The sequence below is a fragment of the Colossoma macropomum genome, unplaced genomic scaffold (assembly GCF_904425465.1).
Source record: "Colossoma macropomum unplaced genomic scaffold, Colossoma_macropomum, whole genome shotgun sequence".
NCBI lineage: Eukaryota > Metazoa > Chordata > Actinopteri > Characiformes > Serrasalmidae > Colossoma > Colossoma macropomum.
Window position 1 is genome coordinate 29737958 of NW_023494793.1, and position 26615 is coordinate 29764572.

At 37.7% G+C, this 26615-nt stretch overlaps 2 protein-coding genes across 6 annotated transcripts; both read left to right on the forward strand.

The window, feature by feature from the left end:
- Positions 1–56: 56 nt before the first annotated feature.
- On the forward strand, positions 57–6273 carry LOC118813665 (formin-like protein 20). Of its 3 annotated transcripts, none has more exons than XM_036579116.1 (4): positions 57–549; positions 717–889; positions 2714–2774; positions 4168–6273. In XM_036579116.1, the coding sequence occupies exons 2-4, from the start codon at positions 794–796 to the stop codon at positions 4620–4622; spliced, it is 612 nt and encodes a 203-aa protein (XP_036435009.1). In that variant the 5' UTR covers positions 57–549; positions 717–793; the 3' UTR covers positions 4623–6273. The 3 variants fall into 3 exon arrangements, with proteins under 3 accessions (XP_036435009.1, XP_036435011.1, XP_036435010.1); XM_036579118.1 differs by having other exon boundaries at positions 777–889; XM_036579117.1 differs by having other exon boundaries at positions 57–889.
- Positions 6274–6359: 86 nt separating this feature from the next.
- Positions 6360–26329, forward strand: LOC118813662 (solute carrier family 26 member 6). 3 transcript variants are annotated; one of them, XM_036579114.1, is made up of 19 exons: positions 6360–6535; positions 9790–9935; positions 10388–10527; positions 11854–11964; positions 14685–14833; positions 14985–15149; positions 15293–15445; positions 15560–15642; positions 16886–17033; positions 17496–17609; positions 19914–19991; positions 20121–20216; positions 21909–22015; positions 22105–22174; positions 22633–22722; positions 22816–22953; positions 25147–25201; positions 25733–25842; positions 26086–26329. In XM_036579114.1, the coding sequence occupies exons 2-19, from the start codon at positions 9790–9792 to the stop codon at positions 26098–26100; spliced, it is 1968 nt and encodes a 655-aa protein (XP_036435007.1). In that variant the 5' UTR covers positions 6360–6535; the 3' UTR covers positions 26101–26329. The 3 variants fall into 3 exon arrangements, with proteins under 3 accessions (XP_036435007.1, XP_036435006.1, XP_036435005.1); XM_036579113.1 differs by lacking the exon at positions 6360–6535 and adding an exon at positions 9395–9565; XM_036579112.1 differs by lacking the exon at positions 6360–6535 and having other exon boundaries at positions 9659–9935.
- The last annotated feature ends 286 nt before the right edge of the window (positions 26330–26615 follow it).

A 26615-nucleotide genomic window follows, 5' to 3' on the forward strand; every position in this document is an offset into this window, starting at 1 on the left:
ACTTTGATTGTTTTTGAATTGTTTAACTGTCAAGTTGCACAGAAATTGTGTTGCAGGCAACTCACAACATGCTTGAAAGTTGCATGAAAGTTTCATCGTGTAAAGCCAGCCTGAGTTTTGAGGCATTGAGCCAGTGGATGTGTGTGTGTGTGTGTGTGTGTGTGTGTGTGTGTGTGTGTGTATATGATGGGGGTCAGTATGGGGGACTTGGCTGCATTAGTGAGCATTAATATTTTACTCTCTTCTCAGATTCCCTTTTGTTCATCAACTCGCTGACTGCCAACTACTCAAACGAAGACATGAAAGAATGAAAGCGAGGGAGGCAAAGAGAAGGATAAAAACTCAGTGCTTTAAAAGAGCTTAAAGGCAGGCACATAGTTGCTGCTGGTTTAATGAGCAGGCATGCAGAGAGAATGCTGAATGTTATGTAGCCCTGGGAAAAAATATGAAAAAAGCAAATCTATTGAGCAAGGATGAGAAAATATGAAGACAGCACTAAGAAGAAAAAGGAATAATCATCTGAGACTGCATAGAGTGGGAAACCCAAAGGTATGGAAGCATTCTGGATGAAGTCAGTAAGAGACTGAATGTGCCTGGGTTGATTTTTTGAGTGTGCGTTTGTATGGATATTGTATTATAGACTGCATATTTGCCTCAAGCTATACTTTTTATTACAGTCAATATTTTGTGAGCTCCTGTGTCTTGTGTGTGGATAGTATGCATGTGTGTGGGTGATTGCAGTTTGAAAGGTGGGATGTCATATTTCAACATTTCAGCAGAGCTTTGAAGGGAGATGAGTCTGATGGAAGAGAAAAAAGCAAGAGAACAACACAAAGGCAAAAAAAGAAAAGAGGGCAAAAATATCCACACTGCTGGTCCTGCCAGAGAGGTATTGATTCAAACAAACCCACACATTCATTCATTCACATTCACATATTCTTTCATGCATGTGCAGGAGCGTTGATAGGCCAGTTTTAGGGGGGATTTGTCACCCCTCTTTCAGACTAAATATACATTACTAGTTCAGTTCATCTACAGTTCTCATTTATTATTGATTATTCAACCATGCCATCGCGTCTCCAAATTCAAAGTATACTGTAATGGCAGGGCGCGACCTGGGAGAGGCGCTGCTGTTACTCTAATGCAGCGCTGCCTCTGCTGAGCTACTAGAGATTTACTAAGGTAACGTGAAAGAGCTCCCGGCTCAGCCAGTCATATCAGCCAACTAGATTAAGAATTTGAAGAAACCTCACTTTAATGAGAGTGTGAGATTGTGAACGAGGGACAGAGATAGAAATAACATCATTGACAGCTTTTATATTCTTTGTTTCTATATTTCTCTTCAGTATTTGAGTACAGTGCCACCAGCAATTGCCATATATTGTTACAGTAAGTTAATGTCAATGAAAATGTCATATACAATCCTCCTCATGGACCATGCCCCCAGACCCCCCTAGTACAGCTCTAGCCACCCAATCTATGACCCTCCAGTGACAGCCCTGTTGCATGTGTGCACATATAGCTACAGAGACTTAAGGGGGAATTCAACCTATTTTTCAAATTTTCACCTTAATTAAATGGTTAAGAGGCAAAAAAATCATTCAGAGAAGTTGCATGTGAAGTGCTAATTCTAGAGAAACTTACCAGGCAGAGGTTTTCACAGAGGTGGTTATAGAAGCCAGATGTCAGAAATAGAGTTAAGTACAGTATGTAGTTTGTATATAGTTTGGAGACTTTTAATGTATTTTTAAAACCCATCCATGGTGGTATATTTATATGCGAATGTTTTGGTGCTCCTGGTCAAATCACATATTTTGTTGGTTTTCTAAAAGTAAAATAATACATCCTCTACAGGGAACAAACGTAAATATGACATTTTTCTGCAAATTTGATTCCATGATTATTATTTATTTGCTGAGTTTAACAATATTGGGCAAAAAGTTATAGCACATTTTATTATATATGTTTTTTTTCTAATATGTTAAACTCACCAAAAGAAATAGAAATTTCCATAAAATTGTAATATTTTAGCTTGTTCCCTGTAGAGGATGTGTTTTCACTTGGAAAATAAACAAAACATTTAACTTGGCTTTTGGTGTTCAAACTTGCATACAAGGCAAAGTGAAACATATATTTTTCAGATTTACCACTATTTTACCATGATCAAATTTACCTATAAAACTCAAGAGACGTGTAGGTTCACTGGATCACCACCACTGTAAAGAAATCAGAGTTTGTAAGTTTCTCTACAAAGAACCATTTCACCTCAAACCCCTCTGAACGACTTTGTTTACTTTCGAAGGACTTAAACATGCAGAAAGTTTGAAAAAAATTGAAAAAAATGCCCATAATCTCATAACACATTTTCATGTCTTCAAAATAAATAACTTTGCAGAAGGAAAAAAATATTCTTAACTTTAATGTTAAAAAGATTTTATTTATTTTGGACCATTTCTATTGGTCCATTCATCATAAAATGTTCATGCAATGTAAAGGGCAGCTGGTGAAAAAAATGTTTTGGATGTGGCAGTGATGGTACACTTCACCACACATACACACACTTAACCCGCACATACGTATGCCTACATATCCACAAATAAACTACACCCTCTAGTATATTTGTGGATATGTAGGCGTATGTGTCTGCAGGTTATGAACATGCACATACATTGACAGCTGTAACGGCAGCATGGTGCTTGATCTCACCCCATAGGCCGACAGCAGGCTGTTGTCAAGAGAGAGGCTTCCTCTTATTGGATCTTCAGGAACTACAGGTAAAATCAAGCCTTTTTACATTTTTGAAATTCGAAGTTCAGTGTGATATTAACATCCTTGTCATGTCAGTATAAATAGTTTAAAGAGCTTTTGAACAGCTATTTTAATACATAAATGTGATGGATTTATAGTGATATTTTTCTCAGCTACATAATAGGATGATTCATTTTAATGGCCACTTTATTTAATAATCTGCTAATGGGCTTCTCAAGTGTGATGTGTGAAGTGTTTGCTTACCTTCGTCATTGTTTTGTCTGTCAACACGTGGACACTCGAGCTCATTAACAGACAATGCACACACACAATCGTGCACCCATGCATGCACATGCTGAAACTGAGGAACTGTTTGAGTAATTCACAGTGAATAAAATGTGCAGCTGCGTAATGCTTTAAATGCTTTAGCTGTGTATGACTTGCCTATTTTAGCGTATTATTATTTTGATCTACAATACTGTGCAAAAGTCAGAGACCATCCTTCTTTTATTTAATGCCCAGTCAAAATGGTCATTTGGTACAAGTTATATGTTTTTTCACATATTTCAGAAAAGATTAGATGTAAGATAAGCAATTTGCATAAGGAAAGGGAAAGTCAAAGGAGTCAAAGGACTCCTAACAACCCGTCAAGACCTGGTAAACCACCAAAACTGTCATCATCAGATAAACAGCACTTAAATCTTTCATCTTTCAGAGAGAGGAGAAAATCAAGCTCCACTCTTGCTTCATATCTGAAAAAAATCCACAGGTGTTTTGGTACATCTTTCCACTAATAAGAGTAATAGTCAAGAAGCTGTTACTGAGAAAAAGAAATTGCCAAAACAAAACATAAACTATGGAAATCATGCACAGAAGCCACTTGTGTTCTCAGAACAATGGACTGGCCATCTCAGACCTCAGACATCTCAGGCCAGACCTCAACATCACAGAATGTGTTTGGGATCACCTGGATTGTGAGAAGTCAAGAAAATACAACCAACCTCAAAGACTGAACTTTAGGTGTGGAAAAATATCCCTGCAGATTTCCTTGGAAAACTAAAAGCAAGTCTCCCAAAAAGCTGTAACAAAGAGGAAGAGTGGACACACCAAATACTGAAAACAATATGTTTAGTTGTTGAGGCTTGTGGGTTATTTTTAGTTGAATATATGTTTTATGCTTTTTTTCCTCAAGCTGAAAAATTAATTACTTCTTTTTAATGTTTTTTTTGACTGGAAATTACTTAAAGAAAGGCTGATTTCTGACTTTTCTGTAATAATACAACTTGAATAATACTTAGAATTTTTATTATTATTATTATTATTATTATTAGTAGTAGTAGTAGTAGAAATAGTATGTGTATGTATTTTTGTGTATGTAAAAACAGAGATTATACATTTTTTCTTTTTGTAATCTTGTAGAGAGATCCACTCATCAGCGTCCCCCTGAGGTTGGGAATAGGAAGCGTGCCCGCCCCTCTCTCAATGCTGTTTTCCAAGACAGAATAGCACCCTGGGAAGGCTCCTCCCACTCGGATTCCTCTTTCACCAGCATTCCACCTCCCCCTCCTCCACCACCGCCTCCCCCTCCACCACCTCCACCAATCTCATCAACTGACCCTCTGCCACCTCCACCACAGCCAATCAGAGACACCCAGCCTGAGAGTGGCAGAAGTGCTCTGGTGAAACGGAAGATCCTCCCACCCCGATGGCCCCCCAAACCCCCACGCCTGCCTCCGTTACGCCAAGTCACAAACCTCAGTTTTTCAAGAAGTTTTACATTTTCATTTTTTGAACTGCCTTTTCATCAGTCGGCACGAAGTCGAGCAGAGCGGCTCAGAGATCTTGTAGCTCTGCTGAAGCAGATACAGTACTGAGTGGACCAAACTTCTTTAACATTTTCACTAGATTTAGGAAAGTATAAGGAAAAACGCTCATTTAGGGATGCACTGATCGTGATTTTTTATGGCCAAGTCTGGTTTCTTTACATTCAAATTAGCTGATGGACAATTTTTCACATATATCCAGTACTTTCTAATTGATAAAGTTACAATACCAACACATTATTTCCTTTTTAGTGGGCCAAACTGAGATTTTAAATTCTGAAATAAAAAATTAGATGCATATGTAATAACACAAATCAAATAAAGTGCTCCATTGAAAGTATGAAACAACTGTTAATTGGCTGTTTGGCACAATGAGCGATGTATTATTATGCTATAACATAATAACAGATGTAGCAGCAGAATTCATATGCAAGTACACTTACTCACATTATTTACACCAAAACATTATAACACATATTGGCCAAAATGAAAATAATCAATTAGCCGATAGCCGATTGCCAATTGCGTGTTTGGAACAAAAATCTGTCAATTCCAGTCTTGGGCGATTCTGATCGTGCATCCCTACTCCCGTTTATTCTCGGAATAAACATAGCTAACAGCAAGCTAGCGCAGGGGGTCACCCTGTGTTCCCAGGGACCTTTATTTCCCCCTGTTCCCAATGTCCTGTGTATGTATTCTTAAAATACAGTTTGCATTACAAAGTTTGCTTAGTTAGCTAATTAGTTCAATGAGATTAGCCTAGTCAATGCAAAGTGTATCCCTATTAAAAATCTGCAACTCATTGTCCTTTGTATGACTTCTAGTGACCCTAGGACCCCTACCATGATTTTAGCTGCCCTTTTTCAAGTTTCCTTAATGTATTATGTTGAGGTTTAATGTTTCATATAAAGAGCCTAGGGAATGAACAGTCCTGGGAACATAGGTACACTCCCACTAGCAGTCTAGAGCAGTAGAAAGCCTATCTGAAATACATCTGGTGTTGAGATCTATACTGTAGCCTCAGATTACATTAGCTCCCATAATTGTATGTTGAGCTGCTACAATTGCCTCATAATGATTAGGCAGCACTGTGATGTTCACCTGCTGTTCATGTCGGCCAGAAGGAATGATTTTGCCTGGGGTGCAACAAAGATTGATGACATACTTCACTTGAAACAGAACTTAGAGCAAATGAAAACTAGTGGGACCAGTTAGCACGACTATTTGCGCAATGGTAACTCATGCCAAGTTTCATTTGGCATCTGTACTTCACGATGAGCTAATCCCTAAAAAGATCTTTAAATCATCATTTGGACCCATTTCTGAGTCCACTTCTCCTTAGATGCTTAATTATGACCAGGTGCTGGGATAAACAGCTGGTATCACATCACAGGTATATGGACACGTGACTGTGAGATAATAAACATTAACAACAGCATTAGGTTTCTGTACAAGGTAATGCAAAGAAGGTGGTGAAGATTTTTAAGCTCTATTCAGGAACTAGAGCATATGACAGTTTTTAGTATTTGGAAACACTGAATGCCAAAAAAACTAAACCAGGGTCAGCATCTAAGTCAGGGAAGATATTTTAGAACGTTGATGCATTATTCTTTTTATAGACATGACTTCCTGCAAACTTATTCTGAGTAATGAAAATATACCAGTATTTATTTTTGTGTTGTTACCCATTAGATCATATATTGTTTTCAAGGGTTATATTACACATTTAGAAGGTGTGTGGGTGTGATTATGGGGTATGGTGAGTACCAAAAAGTAGTTTTCTTGTTTTTCCACTCCTATTGGTTAGGTGGTCAAGGAATGTAGAGCCCGGATTTGTGAAGGAGGCAATATAAGCTAATGACATGTATAACTGCTAAATAAAATAACGTTACAGTCTGACAGTCCGAGAGGTTTGCTTTTACTTTGGCATGACCAGTTAGGCTACATTTCCATGTCTTGACAAGGTAAGAGACCTTTCATTTCATAACCATAATGCTTAGTGTTTTATTAAGTAAAGACAGCACAGGTTAACGTTCTTGCCTAAAGATCTTTTCCTGCTTCTTTATTACACATACACGCTCACACTTCTTGGCTCACATGTGCTGATATGAAGGAAAGGTGATACGAGCAGGTGTGAGCTTTGATGTATTGGTGACCTTTGACAGTAGGCACCTGCACAGACGCACAGCATTAAAAATGTAATGTCAGGCTCGTCTTTCTCCATTTATACCAGAGATGATGGCCTCATATTATAACTACAATGATATAAGCATCTTCTTGATATATGTTTATTTTATAAAATTGTTCCTTCCATTAGAGTTACTTATGGTTAGTTTACAGTAAAGTATGCCATTATGAGCTAATAAAGAGGGCCAATAGAGAGACTTTTATTGTATAAACTCAAAAAACATGATTTTTTCCTCATGTGTAGTAAAAATAAATAAAGGTTGATAATGATACAACATATGAGTGTTTAACACATCTGACCAGTGAGTGGTACTGGTTCCTCCATACAAGCTTATCCTGTTTTGGAGGTCCCACAGTTGGACTGTAATAATAATAATAATAATAATAATAATAATAATAATAATAATAATAATAATAATAATAATAATAATAATAATAATAATAATAATAATAATAATGTATTTTAGTGGCGGCACGGTGGCGTAGTGGGTAGCACTGTCGCCTCACAGCAAAAAGGGCCTGGGTTCGATTCCCAGCCGGGCGACCAGAGTCCTTTCTGTCTGGAGTTTGCCTGTTCTCCCCGTGTCTGCGTGGGTTTCCTACGGGTTCTCCGGTTTCCTCCCACAGTCCAAAAACATGCAGTCAGGCTGATTGGACGTGCTAAATTGCCCCTAGGTGTGAGTGAATGTGTATGTCTGTCTGTCTGCCCTGCGATGGACTGGCGACCTGTACAGGGTGTATCCTGCCTTTCGCCCAATGACGGCTGGGATAGGCTCCAGCACCCCACCGCGACCCAGAAGGATAAGCGGTTTAGATGTATGTATGTATGTAATATATTTTAATGGAAATGTGTATGATTTACAAAACCTGGAAGCAAATTGGGTTTTCATCTTCACGGGTAATCAAGCAAAACAACATTTAATTTTATTATGCTTAAATGCTATTTTTTATCATGGCAGCTGTATATGATTTTTTAATGTCAAGGAACAGTTATGCTTTCTGTTTTAATTTGGCATGGCCGTCTTTGTTGAAAGAAGTATGTTTTTTTTCACAGCAGAGGGTTCTTGCCCCTCCCCTTTACTCTCTCATTGCTCACTAGCAGCTCAACACAGAGTCACAACACACAGAGAGAGACAACAACGTTCTAGTTAATCTGACAACAGAGTTATGGGGGATTCTTTTATTAAATTAATTTAAAATTAAAGTATCTCAGTCAATTTCAAGCTGCTGAACAGCCACTAGGAGGCCTGCAGAAAGAAGATACATCTTATATAAAATCTTCTTAAAGATGATCTTCTTAAATCATTATAATTATGATTATGGTTATTGGCTCAGGTGTATGAAAGGCATTTAAAGTTCTTTAAACTTTCTTTACAAAGCTTCTTCACATTTGCGCCTCCTTTAAAGAAATGGTTCTTTAAAGTATCATCCACTGATATACTCTTAACGTAAATAGTGTACAGTCACTGCTGGGCTCACTGCTTTTTATTAAGCTCACCCTATAGGGCCTATGGAAGTACAGCAGATGCTTTAAGCTGCTTTAAGTCAGAATAAAGTAGCTCTCTTCACATGTTTTTCACATGAATAAATTCACTCACTCTGAAACACTAAGACGTGCTCGGAAATGCATGTTGTACTCTAACTTCTTGATAACCCCACCAAAATTGCGGGGATCAAAGTTCAACCAGCCATTGATATTAACTAAATGTTCATGATATCTTTAAAACCTTTGCCAAATGGAGTGCTTCTAGAGATAAGGGATATCTGGGAGACTCACTGTGTAATAATTAGCTTTAATTTTATTGCTTCTCAGGTGATGCCCATACCCGATATATTTTAGAGGTAAGACGTTAATGAACACGGAAATCTTCAGCATTCACACACCCACAAACACACACACACAGACACACATGTACACATAGCGTGTAAGTCTTGTTATTCAGTTATGTTCATCATCTTATGTGATTTATTTATATTGTGTTATATATAGAGATCACTGTATTAATCTCAGAGGGAACTATTTGTTCAGTTCAGAAAGAGCCATATCCTGCTTTTTTCTTGTATCTTACATTTTCCAATAACTGTCCCCAAATGACATTTTTGTGGTTTTATATACCACAGACATAATTGTGACATAATTTTTCAAATGTTTTACATTTTCTAACATCTCTTCATCCCTAGAATTAACCAGGTTGATTTTGTTACTCTCCCTTTGAGGTATATGAAAATGATCTCTGGTCTGATTGGCTGCCCTGCACTGTGCTTCATTTAAAAAGCAGGCCAGGCTAAAACACTCCTTATAACTTTAAAGTAAATTTGCAGAGGTAATCTGCTGTAGGATATAAAAAAAAATACATTTTTTATGACATCACAAAAACAATTAATCCAAAGGGCTGTTTTTGCAGCTAGTTTTCATATATGGACTATATAGATTAAGGAGTAAATGGTACATTTTGAAACTTTAGCGATGTTTACATAGTACATTATTTTATTTCAAAAAAAGAGAAAAAATGTTTTTCCATTATTTCCACCTTTTAATATTTTCAATTGCAGAGGAAATAGTTTAATTTTGTATCAAAAAGGAAGAATGAGGACTGTTAAGCATGGGTGAGGTGATACAGTGGCTTATATAATGCAATGGGGAAATATTCTCTCACTCTGTTGTTCTGTGTCTGTGGTTGGCCCCTCAGTGTAAAGAGTGGGACTCAATAAAGGAGAATAAAAGACTCTTTCATCTTCACTGGATAGGGTTTGTGTGAGTAAGTGAGTGAACGAGAGTGCGTTTGTTGAACTGAGCAGAGTTCAGTGTAAGTCTACACCCTGCGCTTCACACGTGAATACAATCACAAACACACTTTTTTTGACTATCTGTTTTCATCCATTGATATTATTTGCTGATACAGTATCTCCTCCGGGCAAACTTCAGAGAACGTTCAAAGACACTCATTTATTCGAGTTGCACTTAAAACGGTTCATGTGTTTGTGTCTGAGAGAGACTTTAAGCTCTGTTGTTTTTCTTTTTTCTTGGCAGATGGGTGATCATAGTCTTCATTCACTGTATGACACAACAGGACCTCATGAGGCCCTCACTGTGGATGAAGCACAGCTGGATGTTCTGGGGCAGCGGAGGGAGAAGCAGTGTCGCTCTGTGTGGCAGAAGCTGAAGGCTGAGCTGCAGTGAGTACGAGCTAAGTAGGGCTGTTCTGGAATCAATTCCACACAATGTTTTTCTCGATTTCAAGGATCAACACTTATGTCCCTTTGACATGTGCACATTTACGCAGAAATTTAACAGTCATTAAACAAGAAGGGGTTACATGAAAGTCCTCATGGCCTTCTAAGGCCTTCAGAGAAGACCCACTGATGTGCAAAACTTAAGAAGCTTCAGACCCTGAACATGTCTTGACTGATCAGTTGCTTTAATATTAAAAGGTCATCATGATTATATATATGTGTATATATATATATATATATATATATACACATATATATATACTCATGTATATATGCACGTATGTATGTATGTATATAAAACTATATATTTAAATTATTGTGTTTGTATAAATTTTAGTAATAGGAAAGATATAAACCATTACTGTTCATTTTGTCTGGCAACCTTTTTTTTTCAGGTGTTCTGGTCCTCGTGCGAAGAGCTGTTTTTTGTCTGGTGTTCCTCTTCTGTCATGGCTCCCGCATTACCCATTCAAAGAAAATGCTTTTGGAGATCTGATCTCAGGAATCAGTGTGGGCATCATGCACCTGCCACAAGGTATCTCTCACATACGCAATCGCCTGCTGTTGTCTATTCAGTGAACAGACCTGTTCCTGTTAACCCCATAAATGGCCAGGGCCTGCCGGCAGGCCCAACATTTACTACACACTTCTATAACCTAAGAATTGCTCAGCCAGTTTGCACTGAAGTCCCTGTAGTAACCTTAGCAGGTAACAAGCCAGGAATCACCCCTTTATCATAAGGGGTTATTTAACATATAAGACGTGGAAATTTTCCACAGTGAACACAAAAGCAGGCTGTAAATCATGTATATAGTGGTCCAAAAAAATATTTGGACACTTTAACCATTGATAAACATGAATAAAGTTCTTTAGGTTACTTTCTGAGAGAAACACCTTTAGCACAACATCAAACTGATGGTAGATTCTTTGTGTGGAGAAAGCCTGAAGAAGAATTTCTACATTACTGCACTAGGAGTGCTGTAAAGCACAGAGGTGGAAACATCGAGCTGTTTTTTGTACAGTGGTGTTGCTGAGCTTGTGTTCACTGATGGGATCATGAACACAGAAGTGTACACAGGAATTCTGAATAACAACTTACAGAAGCCTGCAAAGAAACTGCTCAACCAATAACAGTCTGAAACAGATGCCTGTTGGAAGCATATTTTGCCAAAAGAAAATGACAGTGTTGAAGTGATCTGTTTAACATAAATGCCACTTAGTTTACATTTTGATTCCTAACACAATGTTTTACCTTATTAAATTGATAAATTTTAAGTAATTATAAGTATTTTTAAGTATATTTTAAGTATTTTAAAGTATACTTTTACTTTTTCTTATGTTTCTTATAGTTCTCATATTTGTTTAGCTCTACTTACTATATAGGTGCACTTTGTAGTTCTACAGTTACAGACTGTAGTCCATCTGTTTCTCTGCATACTTTGTTAGCCCCCTTTTACCCTGTTCTTCAGTGGTCAGGACCCACACAGGACCACCACAGAACAGGTATTATTTGAGTGTTGGATCATTCTCAACACTGCAGTGACACTGACATGGTGGTGGTTTGTTAGTGTGTGTTGCGCTGGTATGAGTGGATCAGACACATTGAAGAACACCATTGAAGAACAAGGTAAAAAGGGGTTAACAAAGTATGCAGAGCAACATCATATCATATCTCTATTTTTCTCATTTGGCAGCCTGAGGTGGAAAAAAAACTTTTTCTGAAGGTTAGGAATCCACTTTGGTTAATACTTTTAATGAGTATCGAGGCATGAAATAAACTCTATTTGCGAAAAGTGTCTCTGACATTTATACTAGCATTGCAGCTACAGTTTTGCTCTGTGCTCTGTCTTTTCTTATGCAGGAATGGCTAATGCTATACTAGCTAATGTGCCTCCTGTGTTTGGTCTCTACTCCTCTTTCTACCCAATCCTCATTTACTTCATCTTTGGGACCTCTAAACACATCTCAGTAGGTAAGTACACACACACACACACACACACACACACACACACACTGACAGCTCAACGCAGTTCTATTTCATTTCTATTGATGTGCTGTACTTACAATCTTTATTATGCTACATCACTGACAGCACTCAGATAACACTTCCTTTTAGTGTGAGGTATTTTGGGTAACATGAGGCTCACACTCACTCCTAGACAGTCAAACTAAATTACACTGAAAGGCCAAACTGGGTTTAGGCATTAACTTGGTAAGTATGTGGTAGAAAGTCCACACTACTGTGCAATCTTTTTTGGTAAAAAGTACCAGGTAGGTATATAATATTTAAAAAAATCTGTTCGTAAATAAAGTACAAAGACTCCTATATATTGTGTACCTGTCTGTGACCTACAAAAGAATCCAGACTGTAAAAGAAAGCAATCGTTATCACTGTGGTTTAACTAAGTCTGTACCATTTACGCTGGAAACCCTAATTTTATCCAATATAACTCACACAGTACTTGGACGTGTTTCCAATTTACTTTATTTTGTTTAATCATGTGTAATTACAGTGAAATTTAGTGTATGTTTGTACTTACCATCTTGTTACTCCAGATGGTTATGAGATATTCTAATATGTCCTTTATCAGTTCAATTGGCTGAACCTGTTAGTCATTTCAGTGCAATTAGTTAGATTGTCTAGGCCCTTATCGTAATTTTACTAGAAATAATTACACAGTTCTTTGGAGATTGTACCTCGCTCTTTGTACTGTATTCATGTACAGTCTTTTTTATGTCATATAACAACCTGATACTTTTTGCCCAAAATAATAGCAATAGTAATACAGTAATTGTGTTTGTGTTTTATACAATTGTATTAATATTATTATTGTGCGTAATGCAGTATGTGTGTTTGTGCCTCACACTTACTTACCCAGGTGTAGAAACAGTACTGAAAATCCCTGCAGTTACTATTATTGTAGTGATAATTGCTTGTGTAAAAGTACTAATAAAGGAAATTAGTCAAGTAAGAGACCTGCTAGTTCACACATATTTCTGTGCACTGTATAAGGCACAACACAGGCGTCTAGTTAAGCTATTCTTAGGTTATAGAAGTGTGTAACAAAACTTTGGGCCTGCCAGCAGGCCTTGGCCACTACTGGGGTTGAACTACTTGGATTTCCTGGTTTGATGATTACATAAGGTGTCATTGGTTATCTGTTTCCAACAAAGTAGGTTGAAATAATAGTAACAACAGTTTGTAACTGTTTATTTAATTCTAAAAACGGATCCTGGTCCTGGTCATGGAGAGCTACCTTCCTGCAGAGTTTAGTTCCAACCTGCATGTAACATTGTGCCCCTCCTTTACCTAACACTAACACATCTGATCCAGCCTTCAAACTGTGTAAATTCACTGATGCTCATATCATACATTTCTACCATTAAAATCATTAACAGCTTTGAGAGAGCAGAGTCAGGCTGCGTTCTGTGATGAACTGAAATAAATAGTATCCTATGATTCAGTATGATCTGTAAGATATCTAGGGGTAAATGTATCTTTGCTAAAGGAAAGTACGTTCAGAAAGTTCCACTGCAGACATGGCAAGTTTACCATTTTTACAACAAGAAGATTTAACGATGATCTGAATATTACAGTCCAACACTTTTCAATTTCTTTTCAAGTGATGCTCTGATGTTTTGGATCGTTTCTCATGTGAAGCGATATCTGTTTTGTCTGTGTGCAGCATGTGCACGACAAAAGAATTTCACATAAATCAGCCCACGCATTCTCCACCACCTGCTGATCACATTACTGTTTAGGGGAGTAAGTCTCTAAAAAAACAAAGTGTTTTATACGGGTAAACCGTATGGGTTGACACCTGTTAGCTACAGTAGCTAGCAAATGTAAACCCAAATGTAAAAAAAAAAAAATGTATAATCCCAGGCTTATTACATACTGAGGCTTATTATTCAGTAACTACAGAGACTTGATTTACAGCTTTTGTTTTTACAGTGGAAAACTTCCACTTCTTATATGTTAAATAACCCCTTATGATAAAGGGTTAATGAACAGTCACCATGTTATTCTAAAACAATGGAGTAAGAAGGACACAGTACCTGTTTAGCTAGGATAGGTTAGCAGTCAGCTACCAGCTCGTTCCTCAAAGTGGAGCTTGAATTGTAAAAAGCGGAGATCTCGGCAGATTTCGGGAGGCATGTTTGACAGCTGATAATAATGCCCTTTTTTTAGTTCATTTGAAAACTAATGAAGAGGACCGTTTAATAAAGTATGCTCCTCATGCGTAATGGTAACGATCTCCTCTAAATTGAATCTTTCTAAACTCATCAGGGCTGAAGTGTTTTTGGGAGCTGCTCTGTTTTGATTGGCTCTCAGAACAGTTTTTGTTTTTAATTTAACCGGCTTTCTTCTACTTGTTTTATGACCTGAAACACACATTTATAGCAATGTAAAAGTACTTTATTAGAAATTAACTCAAGTAAAAGGAAAAGCACTATGATTTAATTCTACCACAAAAAAGTACAGTTACAGGGAAAAATGTCTTCAAGTTCATTACTTCACACCTTTGCCTTTATCTGGTTAAGACCTAGAACTCATTCCTGCATTGCTCTATTTTGATTGGAAATTGATCGTCTTTTTAGTCTATTTAAGAGTAGCTCATGGGTTCGTTTCTCTTCGTCTAATTGGATGATAAATCTGATCGTTTGCTCTGATTGGCTGGTTATGCACAGGTACTTTCTCTATCCTCGCTATCATGGTCGGCACCGTGATAAATGATGTGGAGTTTGCAGACAACAGAGCGGAGAGAAATGAGAACGATGCTGAGATGAACAGAGTTGTTTTAGCCGCTCAACTGACCGTTCTGTGTGGATTAATACAGGTGAACAAAGACATGGTTATACTTTACCTGATTATCCTATACTTAAGAACAAATGGATTTGTTTTTATGTCAAGTCTGATATTATTACAATTTATATTATTATAGTATTAAAAATATGAAAGAATGCTGACTGCCAGTCCTCTCTCTGTAGATCCTGCTGTGTATGTTGCGCTGTGGAGGAGTGTGTCGGTGGCTGTCTTGGCCGTTGGTCAGTGGGTACACCACCGCAGCTGCGATCCATGTGACCATACACCAGGTCCCTTTACTAATGGGCATCTCCACACACACACACAGAGGATTTCTGACCGTGGCCTGGGTGAGACACATCACCATATATAAGACATAAAACAGACTTGCCAGGCATAGTGTATGCTTTAATGCAATACCGACAAATGTTTAAGTTGTTGGTGTTGTGTCTGACTACTACACTAACCTTCAATTTGTGTATGTGGGATTCAGATGTTCATGGATGTTTTGTATCGAGTCACTGAAGCATCGCCTGGGATACTAGTGGTCTCCTCTGTTTCCATGGCGATCCTTGCAGGAGGGAAAATATTGAACTCTCGGCTTAAAGGCCGTTTACCTATGCCCATTCCCTGGGAATTACTGCTGGTGAGTGTGTACACACATATTGAGCATTAGCATAGATTATCCTGCCTCCTGTATGCAGTGAAATGTTCAGAATCGTCTGGGACATTATAGCTACTCTGTCTCTGCTCTCTCTAGGTTATTTTGGCCATTGTGCTGTCAGAGCAGTTAGATTTGCCTGGACGGTATGGTGTTCAGACAGTGGGGACGATACCCACAGGGTGAGGTGTGTGTGTGTGTGTGTGTGTGTGTGTGTGTGTGTTTGTGTGTGTGTGTGTGGTGTGTATGATTTTCATTTGCCTGTATTTCTTCATCTATGAATTTAAAGGAGAATTCCACTGATTTTTCAAGAGATGCAAACAAATTACTCAGATTGTTTTGATGTGAAATATTATATTTCACATCAACTTATTAGATGTCTTTACAGTGGTGGTGATAGAAACCAGGTGTCACAATATTTACAGCACAAATATAGCCATTTTGGCTATATGCTGGTCTCCATACCAATGCAGAAAAGTCTCACCTAGCTAGTAGCTAACGCAAAGGCAAAGAGAAAGTTTTAAGAGGAACATAGATCATTTGGAGACGAATGGACTTATTTGCATTTATAATCACTCCAGCTGGTTTCCTGATACATTTAATCTGCAACAAGAAACTGTTAAACACTAAAAAGTCACAAAGCTGAAGTCTGTTTCTCAATCAATTTGTCCCGTTCCACCTTAAATGTTGCAGCAGTTACATTCTGGCACCTCAAGCACCATGTAAGAAAAAAAAAGTTGAACGTTAAGAGACATTTTACAAGAAACTATTCCACTTTTGAGGAAAACTTTGCTGCCAGAGAAGTGAGAAAAGCAGCTATAGTTGAGCTAAAGCTTAAAGCAGATCAAAGTTAGTCTGTGTTTTCGATTTTTTTTTCGTCTACACTAGGACATTAGTACATACTGAGACATATTTACAGCCAGGATGGTAAAACGTTACTTAAATAAAAGAAACTTCTCTAAAATTAAGTATTTCACACAAAATCAATCTGAATTAACAACCTAATTATGCAGAAAATCTGAAAAATTATTACCCTTTAAATGTCAAAGATTAAAGTGCTACTTTGATGAAAAATCTAATTTACACCTTACCCCAAATATAGCCAATTAGTTAAGACATGTTTTATGTCTGAATTTTCCTTTTTTTAATTTTGCACTACAGCTCTATAGCTGTGACGCTAATGTTACTAACCAGCAATAGACGTTTGTCTAGAGTTTTGTGTACATTAGGTCCAGTATAAAACTAAAGAACTTCAATCAACAAACAGGTTGACTGACTACATTTGGAGTAAGTTGGAAGTTAGATTTTTCATCAAACTATGACTTTAATACTGTTCTTACGAGTATCAGTAAAAGGTTTGAGACAAATCTCTCTGCTTGTCATCTTCTCTCTCTCTCTCTCTCTCTCTCTCCTCCTCTCTGCCAGTCTCTCTGCTCCAGCTCTCCCTACGCTCTCTCTGTCTAAGGAGTTGCTGCTGCCTGCTCTAGCTCTCGCCGTCGTAGGTTTTGGGTTAAATGCCTCTCTGGGCACCATGTACGCCCTTAAACATGGGTACCGCTTCCATAGCAACCAGGTAACCTTTCCTTTCACACCTGTGTGTCACATTTTCCCCAGTCTGTCTCTGTTTCTGTCCCTTTCTGTTTCTGCCCCAGACTTGTCTCTGTAACTCCAGCCATGTGCTTTTGTTTTTTTTTGTTTCGTGTCTAGTTTGTTCCTTTCCTTGTTGTGCATTATTCCATTCTCTGTTATGGTCCCTTATCATGTTCCTCACCTAGTCACTCTCTATGTCCCTCTCTTTCCCTATCACCATCTCTGTCTCTGTGCTTTTTCAGTCAGTTGTTGTTTACTGTCCAGATCCCTGTCTGGTCTTTTACCCAGTCCTTTGTCCAGTCACTAGCCCTGACTTTTGCCCAGTCTCTCTTCCAGTTCCCCTTTCAGTCTTCTGTCAACCTGCCATGTCATGGTTTATACTGTATTTATTGTGCCTTCTTGCTCATCCCCGATTCTGACCCGTAGTGTTCTCTCTTCCCTGTAGGAGCTGCTGGCTCTGGGGGTGTGTAATGCAGTTGGTGGGCTATTTCAGTGTTTTGCTGTGAGCTGCTCCATGTCCCGCAGCATGGTCCAGGAGAGCACTGGAGGAAAGACTCAGGTCAGAAAACCTTCCCCTATTCACACTTTATGAACAGAACACTAACTCAAGCATCATTTACATTTTCTCAAGAATGTCCATTACGGATTGGAGAATATATTTTTGAAGGCAGGGCCAGGCCTTAGAAGACCTTAGAAGACATTCTGTTGACAGTGTAGGTTCAAATTTTTCAAAATGTGTTTGCAATACAGCAGAAATTTTATTAGAAGTTGAATTTTATAAAACGTTTTTGTTTACATTTTGTCTCGCATAAAAATGATCTGTTAGGTTTAGACCAGTTTTGGCATTGAAAAGAACAAAAAAGTCAGAAAGGCAGACGTAAGACTGTCAATATAGAATGTAATACTAATTATTAGTTATTAATAATTACTTACAGTATGTAAAAATACAGCAGTTCATTTGTTCAAAAAATAAAACACATTTAAATGAACAACAATTTGTGATTTGATAATTGGCTTGATACCATAAACATTTTTAAAGCTCTCCTTGAGGAAGCTTTTTTTATTTTTATTTTGTTTTACAGTCACCTTCAAACACCTGCTTCAGCTTATCAGTGCTGCTGGTGGAATTTCATAAATCTGTACAATGGCTGAAGTGCTGCGAGAAGTCAGGAACCAAACCTGTGTTCTTCTAGCTGTACTCTTTTAAATATCATATTAATTACTTTTTTAGAAAAAAACTTAGAACTGTATTTATGTTTATATGTTTTCATTCTAATAGTATATATTGTTTTTCCTAGCAAAACTGGCAACCTAAAGCCAAGATAAATAGTTGTAAAACATTTTCACAGCACTGGTGGTAATTATTACATACTTTATGTACGCGATTATATTTAAATCGAATGGCAAAACAGCAGTAACTCCAGACATTTAAAGGGTTAAAGCAGTCAATCATAAAGTTCAAGTAAAGTTGAACCTCAGCGGGCCTAGTAAACATCTTTATTTTCATGAAGAATGGTGGGATAATAAATTCATAGCAAAAATATACAGGATAGATCTGGATTTTATACAGAGTTCTAAGGCCCACATTAAAACAGTGGGTTTGGCCACAGTCTGGGTGTTCCATGGTCCATGATGTCCACAAAGGAAACTGCCTATCACGTGGCATCTGTACCTGTTTTCATCTGCCAGCTGCACAGTCAGGTCCCATTTTAACTCTTAGCTACTTTAGCTGCTAAAAACAGAAAGCCTGTCTATACACAACTGCACGCATACAACAGCAGGCACAATCACTGACTAATGAACTTTATCAGTACAGTAGTGGATCATTTACAGCCACAGAGCCATTATCAGCAAAGATAAAGAACCACAGAAACCTGAACTGTAGATGCAAATTGGAGATAAGCACAGTAATGATTTAGTCATACTTTATCACTGCTGTAAAAAACATGAAAATGGTAACTTTACATGAGAAGGAAAAATGTACTTAAATGTTAATGTAAATAACTTTTTATTTCTGTTGGTCCATTCATCATGAAATATTCACACATTGTTTTCAAATAAAAAAAAACAAACTCTTTATTCCTCAGACTCTACATGTTACGCAGACAGCACTGGTTATAGTCTGTTTTGAATCATGTTCTTATTGCAGTTAAATGAGAAGAGTGTTGAACTCTTAACCATGCTAAAAGGGTACTTACCCCAAAGATGCTAATATGATGCTAACATATAATGAAAGAATTCTACTAAGGGACCAATGGGAATCAGTTAATATGATCTTCTTTGAGTAATCTTAATTGAGCAGTACTTAGCAAAAGTGTGCTAACAATTTTTAAAGTATCTTTTAAACACATCATAAAAATATATCCTACATATATTTTGCATTTTACGCTTACACTTACGACATTTGTGTGCATTTATGTAAGTAATACAGTTGTAATTCATTTTTTTCCAACTTCTCTTTATCCCTCTAGAATTAAACAGACTTTTATGTTCCTGTAAGACTAATATACATATAAATGATCTCTCTTCTGACTGGTTGCCCTGTGTTGTGGCTCATAAAAATACAGTCAGCTGAAGTATTCCTTCTAAATACAATGTGAGTGGGTGGAGCTAAACCATTAGAGGCTGAATAGGTGGATGCTGTGGATTTTGAGACATCACAAAAATAAGGAATTCAAAAACAAGCTGCTTCGGTGGGAATGGTAAGAATGGTTAAACCAGTGTGGCCATTAAACTCCTATATTTTTTTAAAAATGTTACGAGAATTTGTTTTTCCATTATATTGTACTATAAAATCTGATCTTCTCAAAACACTGGAGTGGTTAAATTGCTCTCTCTCTCTCTCTCTCTCTCTCTCTCTCAGGTTTCAGCTCTGGTATCTGCTTTGCTTATCTTGGCAGTTCTGCTGAAGTTTGGACCGCTATTTGAAAAGCTTCCAAAGGTAGTTACGTCTTCTGCTGAATATTAGCAGGAATGTGTTATGGAGGAAACGGAAGAGATTTGATAAGCTGTGTGTGTGTGTGTGTGTGTGTGTGTGTGCGTGTGTGCGTGTGTGCGTGTGTGTGTACAGGCGGTCCTGGCTGTGATCGTTTTGGTGAATCTGCAGGGGATTTTTGCTCAGATCAAAGACGTGCCAAAACTCTGGGCTACAGATCGGCTAGATTTAGTGAGAATTTCACTCATCCACCTATCCATGCATCCATTTATCCATTCACTCACCCACACATCCATCCATCTGTTCATCCATCCATCCTTCCATCCATCTATCCATCCATCCATCGATACATCTTCCTGCCTATTCCATTAAATTTGTTTTAACCCCTTGAAACCAAGGCTTATTGTTCAGTTATTAATCTTTAGACTGTTATTCAGCTATTAATTTTTAGTATTCAGTAACTCCTATAAATATAATATGAAAGTTATGTAGTCATGAAGTGAGGAATTGAAGTGTAGGCCCACACAGGTTCCCTGAGTTTCATTTTTTTTTTTATTTTGCTACCACACCATTATCCTGCATATGTAAGGATAAACAGTACAAAAAAACTGCTGTAGATTTAAATGTACGTTAACCCTTAGAAACCTAAAATGTTGGGGATTTTTTTTGGTATTTTCTGGGTCAATTACAATTGCAATTATAAAGTATTTACATGTAACAGTTACACATGCCACATGTTGTTATTTTCAGGAAACCCTGGGCTACTCAGATATGCCATTGTTTGACAGGTAAATGCTAACAGAAATTTGATATCTTTATGAATTTGGGTCGTTTCTGATCAAAAATTTACCCAGCGCCTGCTAAGGTTTGGATTTTTTTTATAATTGATATCTTGAAAACAAGTGCACTTGTAGTTATCTTTTCAGAAATTGTTAGTCTGGAGTGTCTGTGAGCTGAAAGTGCAATAATTTTGATGGTGATTCATTCATTGGTTATTATGAGTAAAACTAAACAATTAGCATGAGCCGGACATGTTTTTTTATTGATTTTCTGTCCTCTTGGATTCATGCTCAGTGCTAAAACTCTGATACACAGCAAGAAAGGCTTTATTTTTAATTATAAATTGAGTTGCATATTTAATATTAGATATTTTTAATACTCAAAATCAATGTAAACTGAAAGCCCTTTGTTTATAATATGAAGGCTTAAAACAGAGATGTAATATAACAGTAGGGAGTGGGTTTTGGGTGATTTTAGAGCTGTATTTCTGGCTGATGGATGAAGTCACTCTGGATTGTAAGGGCAGAGTCTGATGAGTGATCTGATGTGTGAATCATGTCGCTGTTTTAACCCTTTGTTGGAATATGAAGGCCAAACAGCAGAGCAATAATATCAGGATTTTAGGTGATTTTCAGAGCCAAATTACTCACTCATGGTGACATCACCACTCAATAACATGCTTGCTAGTTAGGGGGGGTCTACTGAATGTCCTGAGATGTGTGTCTTGTCTGTAGCTTAAACTGTTCTGAAGTTATGAAGGCTAGAATTGACCTACCATTTTGCCCGCAGATTGCGGTCTCCGCATCCCTTAAATGGCCAGAGCCCACCAGTGGGCCCAAAGTTTTGTTACACACTTCTATAACATAAGAATAGCTAAGCCAGTTTGCACTGAAGTCCCTGTAGTTACTGAGTAATAAGCCTTAGTATGTAATAAGCCTGAGATTTTAAGGGGTTGTGACATTTTGATATGACAGTGATGAAGTGAATTTGAGATCTAATGCTGCAATCATGCGTATTTTTGAAAACAACCAAACATGCATTCATTCATCCATCCTTCTCTCCATCTTCATAATCACCCAATTATCACACATTCCTCTTCTCTCCTGCTCTGCAGTTTCTGAGCCTGTGTGTTTTTGTGTGTAGTTGGTGTGGTCAGTGTCCCTGCTCTCTGCTCTGTTGTTGAATCTGGACGTGGGGCTCGGAGCTGCTGTTGTGTTTTCCCTCTTCACCGTCGTCTTCAGAACGCAACGGTGAGTAGGATTCACTCATTCATTATCTGATTCTGTTTATCAAGGCATCCATCCTTCAGGCATTCATCCTCCATCCTCTCTCTGTCCAGTCCTAGGTTTGCTGTTCTTGGGGTCATCCCTGACTCTGACTGTTACAGAGATGTGAGAGTGTACTTGAAGGTAGAGTGAAGAACTAAAGTGTTGGCCCACCTACAAATGTTTGCAGACATCAGATTTGTTGTTGTCTGTCCTTATACATACAATCATATGCAGAAGTTTGACCATCCTAGTCAATTTATGTGTTGTGTTGATCTTATTTTATAAGTGAAAAGAAGTCACGCCATTTACTGATTTATCTATTTTTGCCAATTTTTGTTGCTGAATTCTATTTATTTGCTTAGTTAAACATACTGGAAATAAATAAAACATGAAATACAAATGTGCTGTTTTGTTTTTTTTTTACCAAATGAAGTAATGGTGCATTCAAATGTAAGGAATTGTGTTCTCTGTACAGGATATGTATTTATCTTTACTTTGAAACTTTTGCATACAACAATTTCAATGTTATTCATTATAAACTACGTTAATAATATCATATGCTGCACGCTCCAGCCCTCGTAATGCTCTTGTCTTTGTAGGTGAAGCAGGTTCCTGGAGTGACTGTGTTCTCCTGTTCAAATCCTTTGTACTTCGCTAACACTGATCTTTACTTCAGATCACTGAGAGAGGTACATAAACACACTTATTCATGACTAGCTCTACATCTGTAAACTCCTAGACTGTTTCTTTTACTCATTTCATGCTATTTGTGTGTTGTAAAGGCTGTAAAGACAGGTTTGAAGGAGAACCCTACAGTAAGTCCTCCAGGCCAGCAGGGTGCAGTATCTCAACACTGTGTCATTCTGGAACTGAGCAGCGTGTGCTTTATGGATTCAACCTCCATCAACATGTTCAGAACTGTGAGTGCTTCAGAGAGGTTTCATCAAATAAGGGGAGACGGCAGATCTCTACTGGTTTTGGAGAAAAGCGTAACACTCAGCCAATAAAATCAGACTTTGTAGGTCATAAGCCAGTCAGATCTAACCTTGACACCAGTGAAGCTCTACCAAGTTTTACGAATAGTTCTCTTCAGCACCGGCAAAACTGTCTCAAATGTAGTGCTGTGTCCCAAATGGTCGCCTAATCACTTTACTCTACATTAGAAAATCTAGATCACGGTGTAGAACACTATTACAGGGAACAGATTTCATGATGGTAGTAAATGATTTTGGACACTATACAGTTTGTTCATTACTGTATGACAGCAGATTCTGTTACATAAACACTATAAATATACTGCTGAGTTTGACTGCACACAAGCTTACTTACATCTGTAACAGGTCTGTAAAGAGGTCTGTAGAGACATTGTCATTGTAGCTGTGCTCACTAGTACAGGGGTCGGCAACATGTGGCTCTTTTCCTGCCCTGTTGCAGCTCCACAGCAAAATTAGATTTTTAGGTAAAAATAACGTTGAAGTCAATGTAGCCTATATCTGCTAATTCACCAGTGTTTAACCCTGAAGATTGGCGTGCAGACTGCTGATCACCATAGAAACACAGACAACAGTCTTGTCTAGCTAGTAGCTAACGAAACGGCAAAGAGAAAGATTTAAGACGAACCCCAATAATTTGGAGACGAACGGACTTATTTGCGTTTGTAAGCAGTCCAGCTGGTTTCCTGATATGTTTAACATGCAACGAGAAACTGCCAAATGCTAAAAAGTCGTGAAGCTGAAGTCAGCGTCTCGTTCACCAGCTTCTCGTTTGAATTTTTCCTGTTCCACCTTAAATGGCACCTCATTCTGGCACCTCAGGCACCATTTAAGATGGAACAGAATAATTCGAACAAGAAGCTGGCGATTGAAAACCTGATTTCAGCTTCATATTTTCATTTTACAAGAAACTGTTCTACTTTTGCGGAAAGGTTTCCTGCCGGTGATGCGAGAAAAGTGGCTATAGCTGAGCTATATTATGTTTTCAGACTATACTAGTACATTAGCACAAACTGAGACATATTTACAGCCAAGATAGTAGAATGGACGTCAAATGTTGTGGCTCCCAAGGTGGTCTGATTTTTGTTGGAAGGACAAAATGGTTCTTCTTAACATCTAGGTTGCCGACTTCTGAACTAGGGAATATCAGCTGTACACTACTGGTTGCAGTGCATTATTAGAGTGCACTGGATCTTCTGCACTATGTTTTCAGACACCACTACAAAATGGCGGAACCCCCAAATAGTGCACTGGTGAAAAGGATACAGTTTTAGACACAACTTGCATTACTAGTTTAAAAATCATCACTTCAGAAATCATTAGTTATCACTGTTATTCCAATCCACCAAAATACTGATAACCACAAACTAAACAGCTGTTTAGCACTACATAGAAGTGTCCTGCTCCTATAACTAATCTTAATAGCATATTTGCCAGAGCCACTGTAAGAGATCTTTTCTGGCCTATAGCGTCTGCTACTGTCCGCTACAAGCTGCTTTGTAATGTGAACATGCCTTTTTTTACTGTCCAAAAATTGTCAAATAAAATCAAATGCATGGGAAAATGGGCACAGTTTGGAAGTTTGCTAGCTTGCCAGTTAAGCTAAGTGTGAGATACTTTGCCCAGTGCACATCCTCTACAGAGAGCACACTTCTGCACATTTTAATACTTAATTTGCTGAATTTAAAATATTGGAAAAAGAATAGAATATAAAGTGGCCTGTGCAAAAGATATGGCATGTTTTTATGGGGTTTTTTTTCAGTATGTTAAATTGTGCAAATAAACGAGTAATTACGCACTAAATTTGACAGAATGTTTAATTTTCTGACCTGTAGAAGATATTTTACTTATTTTCACTTGGAAAATCAACAAAGCATACAATTTGATAATGAATGTTCAAACTTTTGCATTTGACTATACGTGTGTTTCTGACTGTTTTTCTGACAAAAAACAACAAATGAGTAAATAAATAGAAACACAGAATTCTCTACACAGACATGTTCTATAAATCAAAACACTTCATCACATAACAAGACACATGATAAAAAAGCCATGATATTACCTTTCATACTTTCTCCGTCCCTGTCTCTATGTGTGTGTGTGTGTGTGTGTGTGTGTCAGGTGGTTGAGGATTTTAAGGCTAGGCAGACCTCCCTCTTTCTTGCTGCGTGTCCAGGTGAATCTCACTCACTAACATATGCATTAAGGCACTAACTATCAATTCAAATGTAATGAATATGCATTTTTAAGGGTTTAAAATACATTTTCATCACAGGTTTATATGATGCCCTGCTGATGATATCCCATATTAATAATAATGCATGGCTACGCCTCATTAAGGTGTGGGAAAGAGATAATTAAGTTGTGGCCATGACTTAATAAGGCGTGAAAACCAGATCATGCCTTACTAAGCTGTGGCCACACATTAGAATCTCATTCCCATGCCTTACTAAGTCACGGCCATGACTTAATTATCTTGTTCCCACACCTTACTGAGCTGTGGCCATGCATTATTTTTTATTTATAAAGGATGTCACTAGCAGAGCTCAGTAGGTTAATGATTAAATGCAAATGAGCTCTCTTTCTAAGACAAATACAAATAGTGAAGTTGATGCCTATGTACCAAATGATTTCCCAAACAAATTCTTTTCATTTAAATTAAACGAGAGATGTTTGTATACGACTGTAGACGTGTGTGTTTCTGTAGATTGTCTCTTCTCTCAGCTGAAGAATCATGGTTTAGTTCCAGACTGTTTGGCGAGATGCTGTTTTTTCCCCTCAGTGCACCATGCTGTTCAGCACTGGCAGCAAATACAGGTGAGTTTGTGTGTGTGTGTGTGTGAAGAGTGCATGTGCGTATGTGTGGGTATGTGGCACAACACTCCTTTGTGTTTTGTGTTGCTGAGTTTTTGTGTGTCTCTGTCAGTACATGGTGTTAATCATTGTGCACCTGTTCCAAAATCCAATTTTGTTCTCTGCTTAATGAACTGTTCCCTATAAATCTGTCACTTTTCTGGGAATCACGTGTCCTCTGATAATGTCTCTGCTTCTGGTATACAGACTCGGACCTGCTGACCTCTGACAAATTCATCCCTCATTCCTGCAGATGGACTGGATTGACCCTTCAACTTTGTCCTAAATGGAGATCCCTCTGCTGATGTGTTTACTGGAAAGCTTTTGTACAAACTAAATGTATAATCTCATGTTTAAGATTAGTTCCTTTTGAATGAAGTATGTTTTAGTGTGCTCTGTTAGTATTTAAAACAATGGTAATGCATTCATTTATTTTGACTAATAAACTTCCTTTTCCAGAGAAATAAACTGTTCCAGTAGCTCTGTTGTCATGTGCTTTACAGTCAGCTGTGTAATTAGTTGCACATTAATTTGTTCTGCAATTTTGGACAAACTCATTGATACAAGCCTCCATCAAGATGTTGTCACATTACAGGAAAACTCCAGTGCTTTTCCCGATATAGATTCTGCTGTATCTGTAACGTAAAGTTTATTACCACAGAAAATAGATGTTTTTTGTGGTTAAAACTAAAAGAGGTAGCATTACTGTGTTAGAAGGAAAAAAAACACATTAACAT